The following is an 18,030-nucleotide window of genomic DNA, read 5'->3' as shown; positions in this document are numbered from 1 at the left end:
AGGCCTTTCTAAATATCACACAAGACCTGGGGCACCTGGGTGGGTCAGTCGGTTAAGCATCCAAGTCTGACTTCGGCTCAGGTCATAATCTCACAGTTTGTGAGTTCGAGCCCTGTGCTGGGCTCTGTGCTGACAGCTTGGAAACTGGAGCCCTCTTCAGATTCTGTGTCTCCTTCTTGCTCTGTCTCTCCCCTACTTGCACTCCCTCTCACCCTCCCTCTCTCCCTCAAAACGTAAACATTTAAAAAAAGGGGGGGGGGATAAAATTAAAAAGGGGCCGCTAATCTGAATTTACTTAAAACTGACAAGAACTGGGGCACCTAGGTGGCTTAGTTGGTTGGGTGTCCAACTTCAGCTCAGGTAATGATCTCACAGTTCATGACAACTCAGCCTGGAGCCTGCTTTGGATTCTGGGTCTCCCTCTCTCTCAGCCCCTCCCCCACTCACTCACGGGTTCTCTTTCTCTCAAAAATAAACATTTAAAAAAATTTGTAAAAAATAAATATCACACAAGACCCTGAAGCTAGAAAAGACTGATGAATTTGAATAAAAATGTTTTTAAGTCTACACACATGTTCACAAATCAGCATGAGATCAGAAGATAACCAGAAAAATGAGACTACTGCAATATTACAAAGACGTTTTTCTTAATGCATAGAGAACTTGCATCAATAAGAGAAAAGGACCAAAAGTGAGCACAGGCTATGAACAAGGGACCTATAAGTAATTTTTAGATATATGCTAACTTCATGCCCATTTTTTAAATGTAGCTTAATATCTGTCCAATCAGAAAAGATCAAAAAAGTTTGGTGGCACCTGGGTGGCTCAGTTGGTTGAGCATCCAACTTCGGCTCAGGTCGTGACTTCATGGTTTGTGGGTTTGAGCCCCATGTCCTGCTTTGCACATGGAGCCTGCTCTGAATTCTGTCTCCCTCTCTCTCTGCCCCTCCTCTGCTCCTGCTCTCACTCTCTCTCAAAAATAAACACTAAAACAAAAAAGTTTGATAAGATATTGAGCAACATGAGGAGGAATTTATAGAACATCTGCAGAGACTAATTTAGCCACATGTGTCAAAATATAAAATGAACATTGTTGACGAGTAATCCCATAGCTAAGAATTTATCCTGTAGCTAAACCTGCTTATTTGCAATATAACAACATATACACAAGGGCATGCATATTCCATAGCTATGGAATCGGAAGCCAAAACATTCCCTGACAACGGACAAGAGGACCAATTCATTGTGCACAGACCTCAAATGGGAACCAATGCCCCAGTAAAAAGAACGCAGTCACCCTGCCTGCACTGTTATGAAACGATCTCCCTGATACATTAAGTGAAAAAAAAGAAAGATTCAGAAGTTTATTTTCTTGCTACTACTTACAAAAACACATGTGTGTGTGAACATGCTTGAATATGCACAAAATTCTTCTGGGAGGATCTGCAAGGAAGTGCTGATAGTGGTTTCCTGTAGGTAGGGAAACTGGATGGCTAAGAATCAAGGTGCAGAGAGAGACCTAGTTTTCTCCAAGAGCTTTTTTTACAGTTTGAATTTTTACCATGTGCAAACACATTGCCTTAAAAACCACTGAAAACTACTGAGCGACAGGATCCCTCGATCTAACATTTAATGATTTCATTATTTGAATACACTTTTATTAAGGATTCCATGACTCTGTCATGTGTTTCACACTTGAAAAACACACTAGAAATTTTGGCCCACAGCTCCACATGCAATGAAAATCTTTAAGCTTTTCACTATTTGTTAAGTTTGGCTATATATACATTTGTGGAATTTATTATGTAAAAGTCATATGTAACCCAATTTTCCCCAGACCTCAGCACCTTTCTGGTCCAAAAGAGGTCTCTGTAACAGCAATGACTCAAATCACTATTCTCATGATATATTATGGGGTTTTTTGTGTGTTTGTTTCTTTTTATTTAAGAGAGAGCTCGCACAAGTAGGGGAGAGGGGCAGAGAAAGAGGGGGATGGAGGGGGGAGAGAGAGAGAGGGAGAGAGAGAGAGAGAGAGAGAGGGAAGGACAGAGAGAGGGAGGGAGGGAATGAGAATCTTAAGCAGACTCCATACTAAATGCGGAGCCGACATGGGGCTCGATCTCATGACCCTGGGATCACGACCTGAGCTGAAATCAAGAGGCAGGCACTCAACTGACTGAGCCACCCAGGTGCCCTGTCACAGATATGTTTTGAAACAGCATCTGTAAAGTCTTCTTATTCCCCTTAACACTGGGCTATGTTGAAATCCTCAGGGGATGCCTCTTATGTGTTCGCAAATAGGTGTGGTCCCAGCGCGTGCTTCCGTGGCTCTGCTAAACACGACAGGTCCCCATGAGGCCCATGACCAGATCCAGCCCGCAGCTTCCCAGCAGATACCACCTGAGACATGCTGGAGCCTTCTCCGTAAGCAGGTGGCATGGCTACCTAAGGAAGGCAGAGGCAATGTGCCTTCTGTTTCTATTGCACTCTGCGAGGGGAGTTCCACAAGTATGCGATTGGGCTCCCAAACATTGTGGAATTTGGTTAAAATATCTCTTTTGTGTTTTGTTTTCAAGTCACTCTGCTTTCCACAGGGCTCAGTCATGAATGCAGATGGTGCTGGAATAGTAGGCAAAATTAACCAAAGATTGTTTCATACTCAAAATCACCTCTCCTTCTGTGACAAGGAGATACAAGACCAAAAAAGACTCAAGAGCTTGAGGAAAGAGCCCTCTTCATAAAACAAGAACCACGCTCCCTGACTCCATCACTGCTTCACACTATCTATTATTATGATAGGGAGGACAAAGCCAAAAATAAGAGAAAGCAGCTCAGGAGAGGCTTGAATTACTATAAAGTAAAAAATATTAACTATTTTTCACTGGTGATACACCCACTGCTTTGCCTTTATACTCTGTAATCTTTATAACATGTATAACATCCCTGTTCCAAGTAAGAGACGTTTAATAGGAACAATAGAAAACCTGCGCAAACTGGGCTAGCATTCCAACGTCTGCTTACCTAACAAAGTGTCGTAGAGAGACGTATTTAGTTGCAGGCATGGCCTGATCCAAGGATCACTTGATATGAAAAGGGTGTGGTTTCTCAGCTCCACTTGCTCCGTGTTGACTCTCTTCTCCAGCAGGTTCTGCCCTCATGGTTACAAGACCACTCCCAGCAGCAACTTATGGGATTTTCCACCCAGGTGCAAACCCAGCAGAAATGAGCAAGTCAACTTCCCCAAGATTTCAAGACAAGAGTCCAGGAACTGACTTTCTTTGCCTGTGTGCATGTCCATAGGCCAGACACCAGGGATGGAGGAGGGAGAATGCTGACTGGCTTAGCTGTGGCCCTGTGCTCCAGGGGCATCAACCTCCCCGGAAGTACTCCAACAGAAGGAAGAGGGCCAACCCCCCAAGCAAAATCAGAGCATTGCTGCCAAAGGGAGAGTGTTAATTGTAGGCAGCAAAAATAGGAGACTCCACAAGAAACCTTATGAGGTTGAATTACTATTCTCACTGTACAGATGGGGAAACCAAAGCTCCCAGCTATTAGGTAATTTGCACAAAAATCAAAGAACTGGAAAGTGACAAATTGGATTTGACCTCATTAACGTGTTGGATAAGATTAAAAGGACAAGTGGGTGTTTCTCAGACAGACTGGAGCAAGCAGGGCGCTCTAGGCAGAGGTTTGTGAATACACGGTTACAAGAATGCTGCGAGGGCAAGGACCTCTCAGGGTATGTCAAGTTGTTTGCAAAGTTGTCGGTGCAGCAGAGAAAAGAGCTCAGTCTGGTGTCAGAGGGATCAGGACTCTGCTATTTATCAGCTAGGTGGCCATGGACAAGGACATAACCGCTCACCTCATATCCACCATCTGGGTAATACACGGATAATATGCTTCACAGGGTTCTTGGAAGGAATAAGCGAGATAACATATATGAAGGAGCCAGGACAATGCCTAGCACATGGAAACAAATGGTAGATGTTGTTGTGGGGATGACAGGACGTAGAAGGTGACGAACGGGAAAGAGGTAGGGAAAAAAGCTCAAACAATATCCATGTGCCAGATCATGCTAAACTAAGGATTTCAGATTTTATCCCCCAGAAAATGGGGTACGATAGGATTTTGACTGGAGGGATGGCCTGGTAAGATTTTCATTTTGGAAGGATCACACTGGCAACTGTGTACTTACGGCAGCAGGGAGGGGGACTAGTTAAGACACCGCTAAAATAGAATTGACAGTGGTTGCCAAATCTAGCTCAGTGTCAAATTTACTAGGGTGTTTGTTTGTTTGTTGCATACAGATTTGTGGACTCCTCAGGGGTGGGGAGACATCTGGGCTGAGGTATCGGCTAGCTCCCGCCCGGCCCTGTTGGTTCCCGAAGGGAACTGATCCACCTCCTTCCCAACGATCAGCATTGCCCAAAGGAAAACTAGAATTGTAGCAGGAATACAAAAATTAAGGAACAGTCAACTCCTTGTTGTTGTTGTTGTTGTTGTTTTAACTCCAGGATTCTTGAGGCCTCTGGGGTGCAGAGTGGAGCAATCGAATAAGGAGTGGGTGTGCTGGACGAGGTGAAGAAGATGAGACAGAGCATGACTTTTCAAGTCATCAGTAGATCTGACCTGAGCTGAGTTCCAGGAGAGATGCAGACTCAGGTTCAGGAGCTGGCCAACAGGGAACCTCTCGGGAGCTGATCCAACCCCAACAATCTCCCAGTCCCCATTCAGTCCCCATGCGATCGAGCGCAGGCTGTCTTTGTGAAAGAAAAGCTGCCTGGTTCTACTTTAGCTACTGTCCGGTAAGGGCCTCTCATCTATGACTGTATCCCAGGGGCCCCACGACTCCACACTTTGCTGACTTTCACCTGAACTGCCTTATGTAATAGATAACAGCCATTCCAATGGGGGAAACACTCATGGACCGAGGCATTTCCATCTTATGGATGAACCATAATTCACCCCAACCATTTCCTCTGTTCTCAGATATTCTTTCCAAATTTCTACTAGTAAATTTACTGCAATGACAATTTGCACATAAAACTTTTGCTGCTATCACTTCCAACTCTAAAATATCTAGTACTCTTTTTTTTTTATTTTTTTTTCAACGTTTATTTATTTTTGGGACAGAGAGAGACAGAGCATGAATGGGGGAGGGGCAGAGAGAGAGGGAGACACAGAATCAGAAACAGGCTCCAGGCTCTGAGCCATCAGCCCAGAGCCTGACGCAGGGCTCGAACTCACGGACCGCGAGATCGTGACCTGGCTGAAGTCGGACGCTTAACTGACTGCGCCACCCAGGCGCCCCTAAAATATCTAGTACTCTTAGAAGAAACCTGGTAGTGGTCATTTCCTCAAGTTTGAGTTCAAATCTCACACACTAGTTTCTTCTCAAAGTATGCAATGTGCGATCATTTGACAAAGTTCAATACAATTAACCACTGAGCAACACGAGGGTGAGAAGCACAGTTGAAAATCCACACATAACTTTTGACTTCCCCAAAACTTAACTACTAACAGCCTGTTAGCCAGAAGCTTTACCAATAATATAAACCTCCAATTAACACATTTTTGTATGTTATATGTATTACGCTGTATTCTTATCATAAAGTAAGCCGGACAAAAGAAAATGTTAGGAAAATTCTAAGAAAAATGTATTTGTAGTACTGCACTGTATTTATCAAATCCTCATATAAGTGGACCTCCACAGTTCAAATTCCTGCTGTTTGAGGGTCAACTGTACCTGATTTTTTTTAAAACCTTAGTGAACAAAGAATAAAAGGTAATTTCCTTAACCTGATAAAAGATACCTACCAGAAATCTCAGCAAACATCTTACTGAATGGTTCCTTCAAAAGCCAGGAATGAGGTATGCATGCCCGTTATCACTGCTTCTATCAAAACTGGAGGTCCTAGAATAAAAGAAAAGAGAAAAAAAAAAAAAAAAACTGCTGCCTCATCCAAGGGCATAGAGAAACAGGCATTCTTATTCATGGCTTGCAATGAGAAGTTCAACCTTTGATGGTGGCAATTTGACAATACGTATGACTTAAAAATGTTCCTATTTTTACTTTTTTTATTAAAAAAAATTTTTTTTAACGTTCATTTATTTTTGAGACAGAGAGAGACAGAGCATGAACAGGGGAGGGGCAGAGAGAGAGGGAGACACAGAATCCGAAACAGGCTCCAGGCTCTGAGCGGTCAGCACAGAGCCCAACGCTTGAACTCACGAATTATGAGATCATGACCTGAGCCGAAGTTGGGACGCTTAACCGACCAAGCCACCCAGGCGCCCCAAAAATGTTCCTATTTTTAAAGTTCATTTATTTTGAGAGAAAGAGAACATGGGGAAGGGGCAGAGAGAGAGAGAGGGAGAGAGAGAGAATCCCAAGCAGGTTTGTTAGCACTGTCAGTGCAGAGCCTGACATGGGACTCGATCCCACAAATCGTGAGACCATGACCTAAGCTGAGATCAAGTGTCAGAGGCTTAGCCGACTGCACCACCCGGGTGCCCCCAAAATGTTCATACTTTCTAATCCAGTAACACCACCTCGATGAATGTACCCTGAGAACGTACTTAAGTCTGTACACAAAGATGTAAGTATTAAGACGCTCTCAAATACTACCTACCATCAGGAACCAACTGTTTGACAACAGTCCTGAATTCTGGCATGAACACATGAAGGAAAGTCACTGAAAATGACGCTGTAAATGAGCGTCTACTGGAAAGACAGCTAAATATACCTTTTTGTGTGTGTATACATGCACACACACATACAAGAACGTTCCGGAGAAGCCCATACCAGAACACTGAGGATTCCTTATGCTCGGTTTTGCAAATTTTCTTAAAATATATGCTACTTCTTTCATTAGGAAAAATAATATGTTTTTAAAAATTTTTTTAACGTTTATTTGAGAAAGAGCACAAGCAGGGAAGAGGCAGAGAGAGGAGACACAGAATCTGAAGCTGACTCCAGGCTCCGAGCTGCCAGCACAGAGCCCAACACAGGGCTTGAACTCACAAACTGTGAGATCATGACCTGAGCCGGAGTCAGATGCTCAACCAACTGAGCCACCCAGGCACCCCGAAAAAGTAATGTATTTTAAATGTTGCCTCAAATGATTGCTGGAGGCAGCAAAGAAAGTGGCTCAGAAAGAGTAAAGGGAGACTTGATGAAGGGAGCAGGCTGAAGCAGTACCTGTGACCACAGCTGTCCATTCGCATCCCACCCATGAGACCAGGAAGCTGAGTTACGTTCCTGGCGTCCTATTTTATTGAAACAAAGGAAAATGACAAACCTAATGGCTAATTTTATACACACACGTACATTCACACACACGTTCTTAAGTAAACTCTCTACTCACTCATACCTAGGAACCCGCTCCTCTGCCAAGTTCTCAAGAGGTCACGGGCCACCCTGCAGCCCAGTGATTAGATTGGGGGAGATGGAGCTTACTGGGCTGTTTCCCCAGTTCCGTCACCAAGGAGGGGAAAAACTTGAAGCGGAAGGGGAAGGAGAATGTCAGTGTCACAACGGTATTCTACGCATGCACTCAGAAAATGGCACGACAGCTACAACAACAAGAATCTTTATGCGCATGTCTTTGTCATCAGTACAATTCTTCAGAACAACAGAGACAAAAAAGAAAAAAGAAAAAAGGAATACAATGTTTCAAAAAGTGACAGCCCATAGGTCAAACATTACAAACTAGGTTTAAACCATCTGGAGGCTTTTGTAAGAGTATTGAGGTGCAGAAGCACTGGAAGGAGGGGACTCCCCGCACAAGTGCTGACAGGGGACAGACAGATCTAGAAATCAAGAAACCGCTACTTGGTAAGTACTTCTGGTGCTTGAGTACAGTGTCCAATACGTAGGGAGGAGAACGAGTCCATACTGGTCTTTGTACATGCTGTGTGGTGAAGGCTACTGCAGATTTCTCTATTTCCTAAAGTAGGCAAGTTTCCAAAGTTGACCGATTCACATTGCGATTACACGGTACAATGCATGCATGTTATTGGTACAGAGAGTGCTTCAACAGAAATCCTTCGGTTTTTAAAATCCTGACAAGGTCATTTTGACCTCTGAGGACTATGATCCTTTCAGTTATTCATTCTTCCATTTGGGCTAAAATACTTCTTCCAAAGCATGCGCCCATCTGGTCCGTCCCTCTCCCAGAAAGACCATCAGAGGGAAACTGGTGGGGCCTGTGTCACCAACACTAAGACACTTAGCAGACACAACAGCGCCATCCCAAGGACTGTGGTAAGCGGCTCCGCCCCAGCATCCACCTCTCTGGACCCAGATCCTCAGGGAGCACGGGGCTGACTCAAGAGAAGAGAGACTACTCCTCCATTCCAGTCAGACATCCCTCAAAGGGATGAGTCTGTTCTGACTCATTGGGGTGGGGGAGGAGAAAAGAATATAAGGTGGAATCATTATCTGTAAAGTTTTAGCAGATGGAAGAAAATCGTGTCATTTGCTTAACTTTGAAAAATGCAGCGGGTCTCATCCCCACGGCGGGACGCGAGGTAAGCCCAACATCCCACCTCCTCCCTTCCCAAGACAGAGGTGGTGGGTGTGGCTGCTTTTTAAGAAGCTGCATGCCAACCTCAGGTGGCACAGAATTCAAGACCAACACCACAATAACTCAGTAGTCATATTTTCCACCTTCAGTGCCTTTGGGGGTAAAAATACCACAAAAGGGATAACATGGCTTTTCTCACTGTATGTCATTCTTGTGTCTTCTACTCAAAAAAAAGCCCACACTACCACATTCTCTATTTTATTATGAAAATTAATACCTCTCACAGTAGAAGCCCTCTCTAAAATTATAGCTTTGGTTTCAGAATTGGCAACCCAATTAGCCCGAATGAACAATGAGTGCATCGACAATGTGCCTACAGGCATGGTCAAGGTCTATCAGAGAGGAGGATAAAGATGCTGAGGCTATTCTTCGGATAACAGTAAGACAAGGGGACTGAGGAGTGAGCCTTTGTTCAAACGACAGCTGCACGAAGCATTTTTAAAATGAACTACCTTTTTGGGTAAAAACAGAGCTGATTTTGTGAAACGCCATCACGGGACTCTGTACCATCTGGAGAAAGGTCCTCTGAGTTGAGAGGGAGTACAGTGAGTGGCTTCCCAGTCTTGGCTTTTAGAACCTATACAGCCAATGCATCTGTGTACAAAGAGCAGTAAATCCGCCTATTGTGCCAGAGATGTGACCAAGTCACAGGGAATACTGGGAGTATTCACCTTGAGTATCTGCCTGTAATGCTACTTCACCTTCGTGTGGCTCAGAGTTCCCATCTGCATAGTGGAGATAATAGGTGCTGTCTCTGACCCGCTGGGACCGGGAGAGAAGTGGGTAAGAGAGAGCTAGAAAGCACTAATGCCTTCTCCAAAGAAAGGCAGTGTTCAAGTAACAAAAGTACTCAACAAAGTGCTCCAATCAAAAAAAGCACAAAATTCAAGTAACAGAATTGCAGGTGCTGTGTTTCTGGCTTCCGAGCAGCAGCCGTGAACACGGCTCGAGCCACGATCGAGCATCGCTGCGTCTGCCATGAAGAGCTGGTAGGTAAGTGAGCTGCACGGCGGACAACACGGGACACGCTCCATGGAGAGCCCACCAAGTCATCCCAACACTGAGGACCATAATTCTTCTTAGAGGGGAAAAAAATGAACCTTGGGGAAAGCTTAGCAGAATCAGCAAGCCGTTCAGAGCGATTGCTTAATGCATATCCCGTGTGTGTTCTCTGGATAAGATCTTCAAATTGGCGGCTTAACCTAAATTTCAACAGATAAAGGGTTTTCTTCATTTTGCAGGCAGAAAGAGAAACTAAGGCTATCTACATTTTTCTCCTGCACTTTAGCTCTAGAATGAAAAAACAATCTTCAGACTGGCTGAGAGAAACTACTGAAGAAAAACGCACACACACAAACATTCCCCCAGTGGGGCAGGAAGAGGGAAATCAGGATGTTTTTTGTAACTAAGAAACCTACTTCCTTTGTACAGTTTCTGTTCTAGCGAGCTAGTGTGTGCATGCTTGAGTATCGCTAACGCCCAGAGAACCAGAAGGTTTGGAGGAGTGTTATCGCAGGGACCCTGACAGCCCTCAGAACAGGAAGAAGGAAGAGGGGTTAACAGTCTAAATACGCAGTCTTTTCTAAACAACTCACGATTAAAAATAGGGAAAACTTCACGCTTTAAAACTACAATATTTATGCTGCCACAAGAATTCACTGGATCGGTTAGCGGTGGTTGGGAAAACATCCCCGTCCTGGCTCCCACTAGAAAAGTTCCATTTCCCATCTTTACAGACTGGTGTTCATCTCTGAACCTATCTATTCATTTTCACTGGACAATTAACACTCTTTGGGAGCCTCAGCCAGAACCCTTTTACCACCATGGGAAGGCGCATCTACAGTCGAAGCTTCTGAAGGCCATCATCGTTTCTTAGTGCCACTGTTTCCACCGCTGGATTTGCTGAAGCCCCTGCTCATGTGAGGAAAGTGCACGGTTGGGGTCCTTTCTGTAGGACCATATAATCCCAAGTTCCTGGCAGTGGCTGACTTGCGCAGTGGTTTGACGCTGGGGAAAGGGCTAAAGATGGGTGCTTTCAGGTGGCCGCCCTGGGGAGGTTTGGTTTCCCCGGGCGTATCAGGCAGCTCCGGGAAGTGCCGTTGGCAGGGCGCGTGTGCCTTGGGCTCGGGGTCGGCAGCAGCATCCCTCCGGTTCAGTTCCAAGGCTTCTAACTTCACCTGGACCGCAGACACGTCAGCGTCGGCATCCCCAAATGCTGGCTCCGGAGACTGCCCTTCGATTGTCCTCCCCACACGGCCTTCCGAGCTGCCACCTTCTCCTCCAGCTGCCGCGGCGCGGCTGGAGGGGAACTCCGCTGCCCCTGGGCTCTTAGTCTTGCAGCCCTCATTCTGCTCTTCTATCAGCCCTACGGTGTCCCCGCAGCCCAGCTGACTCTTGGTCCTCGTCACGTTCTTCTTGTGGACTCGGATGTGAGTTCGCCACGGAGAATTGAGCTTCGTCTTGAGGTCTTCATAAGGGACAGGAGACGTTCTGCCTCCTGTGTGGCCGGGGATGTGGATGACCGCATTCTTGGCAGGTCTGTTTGACATCTTCACCTTCTTTCCTAAAAGAAGGTGGTTTATGACCGGAGAGTTGTTTACCTGAGATGGGAGAATGCTGGTCACTGGCCCTTTATCTGAAAGAAACGTTGAAAGGTTGTGTGAAATGGACCACAGAGAAACCATCCATCACAGAACAGGAATCACAGAGGTTGTCCCCACATCCCAACCCACGTATCCGCCAGGTTTTGCAGAGTCATGTGACTGAAGGTAACAGAAACTGAATTCAACCCTAGAGCCTGGAGTACCTGTTCCCTCCTCTTCCAAAAGGAGGAGACGAGAGGCTGAGGATACAAAAAGAAGCAGACTCTGGCCCCTCATTACTAAAGTGCAGACACCCTACTGTTTCTTACTGAGAGTTTTTGTCTCTGAGAAATAACCTCAGAGGTCCTGTACCTAGAAAACTTTCGAAGACTGTTTTAAAAATAAGTCAAACACTACGACCATATGGATTATCAGCTGTGAGCTTCTGAGGGGTAGGAAAAGAACACACTGCATATTATAAAGGTGAGAGCAGGCAGAATGACAGAGGTGATAGAAGGTGGTGAAAATGTAGGGAGATCACTGCTACTTGATTCCTGGTCGCACTCCTGTGTCCTCAATGGACTTTGAAAGCAAACTGAAACTGGAGAGCACCAAAGCCGTGCTCTCCTGGAGGGCACTGGTGATAGTATTCCTGTCGTCCTCCTCCAGTGGCTACAACCAAGCCTCTATTTCAGATGACGCTCAAACACACATGGCCCCAGAGATGACAACAGCAGGCAGAAGCAGTAGGGAGAAGGCCCTACCATCTCTGTGTGAGCAACCTTCCTTCCTCCTGACATCCCTATCATCTGGCTGAGCTCACCTCTACGCTTCTCGACTGCTGTCACGTACCTTGGGTCACACTCCAGTCTTCATTGAAAATGCTGACTACAGTCTCCTCTCCATCCCATATCCTACTACCTCCCTCAGTTGCATGACTGTTTCTCTGACTGACCCATCCTCATACTTCCTCAGCCTCCCCAATTCCATCCGAAACTTCATCACCCAGATCTATCTTACCTGAAAAATATTTAAGTCTCTGATTCTTCTCTTCGGCTCTCCTGGCTCTCAGGTTCTCGATATAACTATACATGGTACTGAACCAGAGACTTGGGTTCTCTCATCTTTCAAACTTCCCATAACCCCTTGTCTATGTGTGAGTCACTTGCACTCCTTCCCCGGCTAGATGCATGGCTGATCACCAGGATGCTGCCTCACCGATAACCACATTCTTGACACCCCTATCTCTTTATGCCTGGCAAAATCCCAACCCTGGATTTTTATCTTTTCCAAAAAGGGAGGGAAAAAAAAAAATCACACAGACATGTGGACTGAAAGCCCTTCAGATTCATAACTTCCTATTTTGTTGGGTCCTCAAAGCCACTGAACAACCCTTTTCTTTCCCTCTTCCATTCCATTCGATGACCTACCCAAATCTTCATTGCTTTCTCTACGCTCCTACAACTTCCCCAACTTACTCCTCCAAAAGCAAACAACTTTTCCTCCGATTTCTCCACAAAAAACAGAAGCTACCGGGTCCAAAAGGCCCCAACTTCCCGTCCTCCTTAACCTGGGAAGCTGGTACCTCAACCGCCATCCTCACCGCCTTCCTTCACATCTCAGAAGCTGAAGTCGAGCGCACCCTCTCCACCTGCACTGCTAATCCTCTTATACCATCCCTTCTAAAAGCTACTCAAAGCGTGATCCCCACCCAGCAGCACTGGCACCACCCAGGAGCTTGTTGGAAATGCATCATCTCAGCCCCACCCCAAAGCTGCTGAAACGGACTCTTCATCTTAACAGATCCCCAAGTGATTTACATGCACACTGAAGTTTCAAAAGCAATGCTCTTTGTCTTTGAGCAACAATCTCCCTAAAAGGAACCACACAAACCATGATCCAGATAAGGGTCAGCGAACTTTTCCTGACTGTAAATATTTTAGACTTCTGTAGTACAAAAGCAGCCATAGACAATATGTAAATATTTTAGACTTTTGTAGTGCAAAAGCAGTCATAGGCAATATGTAAATAAGGGGGCATGCCTGTATTCCAATAAAATTTTAGTTACAAAAACAGGCAGCTAGCCGGATGTGGCCTGTGGAACACAGTTTACTGACCCCTTAGCTACAGCACAAGACACTGGGCCGATTTAATACCCACCGACAACTGTTCACCATCACACCCACAGATGTGTAGGGCGCAAGTGAAAAAGGGACTATGTAAAGAACCAGAACACGGGGTTCTAGCCCTGGCCTGACCACCGACCATCGCTATACAACCCTGCTAAGCTTTCCTGAGTCAATTTCCTCATCTTTTAAAAGGACAGAAGCATATCCATCCTTACCTGCCTCATTTCTTTAAGGACAAAAATGAGGATATGTTTGAGCCAATGTTTTTAAAATTAAAGTGCTAGAGTTGTTTCTTTTGTGAATGCCCTCTTAATGATTCAAGTCAAAGTAAAAATATTCAGGAAGTTAACCCGCTCCTCCCCCGTAAGTGGAAGGTAAGTACAGTTTTTGTGCAAGATCAGTCACGTGCTCCCAAGTCAACTTCATTTTAACACAGGACAGGCATCATTTTCATTAGGATTTCACTTAGAACAAGACAAACCACTTCCCAAATCAGCGTGTATTAAATCACAAAGCAGACTGTTCACTGGGATTTGTGGAATTTAAAAAGAAAACAAAAAAAAGCAGCTGGACAGTCCTTGGAAAAGAGCATTTCCAACCTCAATCCAATTTTGCTCTTCTCGGCAGATCCCCAAGAAAGACCCCGCTAACCCATCGGTGAGGCACAGGAATGGCTTTTTCCTTTTTCTCTGATGACAACTTCTGTTATATTACTACCTAAATGACCAGTGGATAGCTTAATTTACTAGTGCACAGATTAATAGATTCCATTTTCAAATGCCTAAAATTTAGGAAGCAAGAGCTCAAAAATGTCTCAAGTCCAAGGACTGCATGGCGTTTGCAACAGTTTCATCATTTGTAAACCCCTCTCCACAAGCACAGGTAGTACAGACGTGTTTAATACCATCAAGTGCCTGGTTCTTGGTACCTAAAAGGGACCCATGGTCTTTTTCTTCTGAAGAGCCTAATAAAATAAGAAAGGGGATACTAAATAGGTCATTTCCTCATGCCAGCAGTGTTTGTGGATACTGAGCTACAGGGTTGCAATACCGAGGCAATCCTAGGAGTATGGTTCCTTCCTTCACAAGACACAGAGGGAAAATTGATTCAAACAAAGAATCACATTACCTGCCCGGATATACACCTGATGAACCTGCTGTTGCTGCTTCTTCTTAATCCGAGAATACTGCCGCTTCAGCGCGTTGATATCCGTGGTCATGCGCTCCATCATCATACTGTTGAAAGCTGCGTGGTACTCACTTCGACAAGAGTTGATCGCTCCTGGACTCAGCTCTGCAATGTTATTAGACCGCAGACTCTGCTCTTCATTTGGTTCTACACTCCAGAGGAGAGAGACACGGACATGGAGGAGAAAGATTACACTGTGCCCCAGTGTGGTATCTTAACTTCCAGGGAATTCTAACCACAAAAAAAAAAAAAAAAAATGCATGCTCCAGTTTGTTGTACTGGTTTTCATTTGGTCCTGAAAATATTTCCGCATTTTCTGATTAGCCTGACTGTGGGTCTGAAATGAGCTGTGTGGGTTCACTGTTTGATTTTATTAGCACTTTGCTCATTCTGTAGACATAAGAACAACTGTTTCCACATAAATATCACTGCCTTTTTCTAAAATTCCCTTAGGAAAATATAACTCCAGGTGTCTAAAGTCAGTTGACAGATTTGCATATAACTGCATGAGGATTTATTTATAAGGAATTGACTGTTCATAGAGTTTAGACCATCATTAAAAGTGAGTTTTTCCTAAGTTAAAAATAGCAACACATTCTATAAAATTATCAAGACTTCAGGGCATCTGGGTGGCTCAGTCAGTTAAGCATCTGACTTCAACTGAGGTGATGATCTCATGGCTTGTGAATTTGAGCCCTGCATCGGGCTCTGTGCTGACAGCTCAGAGCCTGGAGCCTGCTTTGGATTCTGTGTCTCTCTCTCTCTCTGCCCCTCCCCTGCTCACGCTCTGTCTCTCTCTCTCTCTAATATTTTAAAAAAACATATCAAAACTTTGAATCACTGCATCACTAGAAATGTTTTTATTCATTTAATACACATTTCCTGCCTATGTGTGTTTTGTCTGATGTGGTTTCTGCTCCTGTGACACCTACAACTAGCAGATTTGTCCCTTAAATAAAATTGAGATTACATCTGAGAAGTAGAAATAAGCACTGTGTGAGGGCAGACACACTACATAGGCTTTTCTAGCACCGTGTGTAAAACGACCTGGGAACCGCTTTTAAAAAAATAATTAGTAGAGGATTTCAACTATCATAGCATCTGCTGAAAACTGTTATTCAGGTAAAGCTTAAACATCAGACAAATTTACTTCCTTTTTTATGGAAAACACATTTTTAAGGAGAAGAAAATTAAGGGGTGCCTGGGTGGCTCAATCGGTTAAGTGTGCGACTTTGGCTCAGGTCATGATCTCACAGTTCATAAGTTGGAGCCCCGCACTGGGCTCTGTGCTGACAGCTCAGAGCCTGGAGCCTGCTTTGGATTTTGTGTCTCCCTCTCTCTCTGCACCTTCCCTGCTTGCGTATGCTCTCTCTCTTAAAAATAAATAAACATTAAAAAAAAAAAAAGGAGAAGAAAATTAAAAGGGGTCCTGCTAATCTGAACTTAGTTAAAACTGACAAGAATTGTGGCACCCAGGGCGCTTAGTCGATTGGGTGTCTGACTTCTGCTCAGGTCATGATCTCACAGTCAGGGAGTTCAAGGCCTGCACTGGGCTCTATAATGACAGGTCAGAGCGTGGAGCCTGTTTCCAATTCTGTGTCTCCCTCTTTTTCTCCCCCTCCCTGCTCATGCTGTGTGTGTGTGCGCCTCAAAAATTTACAAAAAACAAAAAAACAAAAAAACTTAAAAAGTTCATTACGTCGATGGTGTCCAGACCACAAAAAGTCCATTCTCTACAAGAGAAAAACAAATGTAGTATAGCATCCAATTCAGAGCACCACTTTTTAAGAGGGACACTACAGGACATTAAAAGGTGAATATACAGAATATCAAAAGTTCTGGAAGTCATCCCTTCTGAAAAATTTTGATCTTGGACCATAGACAAGGATTTGGGGGACATGATGGATGTCCTCAAAGATTTCAAGAGATATCCAATAAAAGAGGGAGTAGACTTGCTGTCTTTTGTTCAAAAGAACTATTAAAAGAGCTGGTAGGTGGAGATTATCTTTTCTCAACTAGAAACCATGGGCTAAGCAGAGGGATCCAGCAGAATGTCCTATGAGATAATGAGTTTCTAATCACTCAAATTCAAGGAGAGGCTACCATAATGTTTTAGATTTAGAGGGTATTTCTATAGTGGAAAAGAAGCCATTCTGTATCAATTAAATTCAAACAGAATGTGGTAAACATCTATTATATGCCAGGTTCCAGGCTAAGGAACTGAGCATACGAAGTGGAATCAGATAAACTGTAGGCAAAACACATAAGAAAAAGATATAGGTATGATGTGTGTAACACATAACAGAGAGATCCTACTACATGATAGAGTAGCACAGAAGACACTTAACAAAGACCTTTAATAGTGGTAACCAGGTGAGGAAACAGTAGTCACTGATCAGACACAATGATAATACCTTTGCTATAGTGACCCAACACATTGAGATCATCTAAATAGAAAGCGACCTCTTTACCTTTAATTTGCTTTTGGTACTTCTGCAGTTCGGGTGCCAGGAGCCCGCTGAAAGGTCCAAGGCACCCCACTGCATTAGTGATAGCATCTTCATCGTCTGGGTCATTCTCTTCATCACTGTCTCTGACCTTACCATGTCGTCTTGGAAAACATAAAAGAAAAAGAAATATTCAAAGAAAATTGTGGTGTTTTTGAAAAATAAATGATACAGTCACATGGTTAATTTTTATATATAACTATGAATATAACATACATAAAAAGTCTCTCTCCCATCCCTGTCCAACTTCTGCCTTTGCCCTACTTAATTCCCAAAGGTGACCATTGCTACTAATTTCTATGCGTTCTTCAGTTTCTTTATTGCATAGATAAGCGAAGATAACTATAGTCTTATTTTTCTCTTCCTTTTGCATAATTATTAGCATACTGTATACATTCTTCTGCACCTTGCTTCTATGTACCTAAAACTTTCTCCACGTTCACACACAGAGCTTTTTCATCCTTTTTGTACAGCTGCACTGTATTGTATGCATGTAGCCCATGTAATGGAACCAGGCCACTGACAATACACACCTGAGTGGTTTCCAATCTTATACCGTTATAAGCAACGTTGCAATAAATAACCTTATACAGACTGTGCTTTGCAGGTGTACAAATACATCTGTGGGATAAGTCATAAAGGTAGAATTGCTGGGTCAAAGGATATGTGCACTAGTAATCTGGGGAAACACTGCCAAATTGCCCGCCACAAATCTTGCAGCAATGCGCTACGCCTGCACTGTGCAAGAGTGTCCCCCTATAGCGTCACCAACAGAGTGCACATCCACCTTCTGAATTTGTGTCAATCTGACAGATAAAAACATAGTCTCAATCTAGTTCTAGGCTGCATTTCTCTTCATACAACCGATGCTGCCTTTTATACATAAACTACCAATCCCCATCCTTTCATCGTGTCTCAGTTGGGCAGCCATTTTCTTACTGATTTCTAGGAACTTTATACATGAGAGACTGCAATTACAAATATTTTTTCAGAAAATATTTTTGCGCCTGCTTATGAAGGTTTTGTTTTGTTCTGT

At 44.1% G+C, this 18,030-nt stretch overlaps 1 protein-coding gene across 5 annotated transcripts in view; it reads right to left on the bottom strand.

Moving 5' to 3' along the window:
* Nucleotides 1–7,576: 7,576 nt before the first annotated feature.
* The window catches only part of TBC1D30 (TBC1 domain family member 30), an 84,110-nt gene continuing 73,656 nt past the window's right edge, over nt 7,577–18,030 (bottom strand). For 2 of the 5 annotated variants that reach the window (XM_027071324.2, XM_027071327.2), the window contains 4 exons: nt 16,959–17,098; nt 14,428–14,634; nt 14,204–14,263; nt 7,577–11,223 (listed from right to left, as the gene is read on the bottom strand). In XM_027071324.2, the coding sequence (XP_026927125.2) occupies nt 10,451–11,223; nt 14,204–14,263; nt 14,428–14,634; nt 16,959–17,098 (1,180 nt within the window). In that variant the 3' untranslated portion in view covers nt 7,577–10,450. The remainder of the gene's footprint in view (nt 11,224–14,203; nt 14,264–14,427; nt 14,635–16,958; nt 17,099–18,030) is intronic. The other 3 variants (XM_027071325.2, XM_027071328.2, XM_053226458.1) reach the window with 2 other exon arrangements.

Source organism: Acinonyx jubatus, chromosome B4 (assembly GCF_027475565.1).
Source record: "Acinonyx jubatus isolate Ajub_Pintada_27869175 chromosome B4, VMU_Ajub_asm_v1.0, whole genome shotgun sequence".
Classification (NCBI taxonomy): Eukaryota; Metazoa; Chordata; class Mammalia; order Carnivora; family Felidae; genus Acinonyx; species Acinonyx jubatus.
The sequence above is the reverse complement of the archived record's forward strand: the minus strand, read 5'-3'. Positions and strand labels throughout refer to the sequence as shown.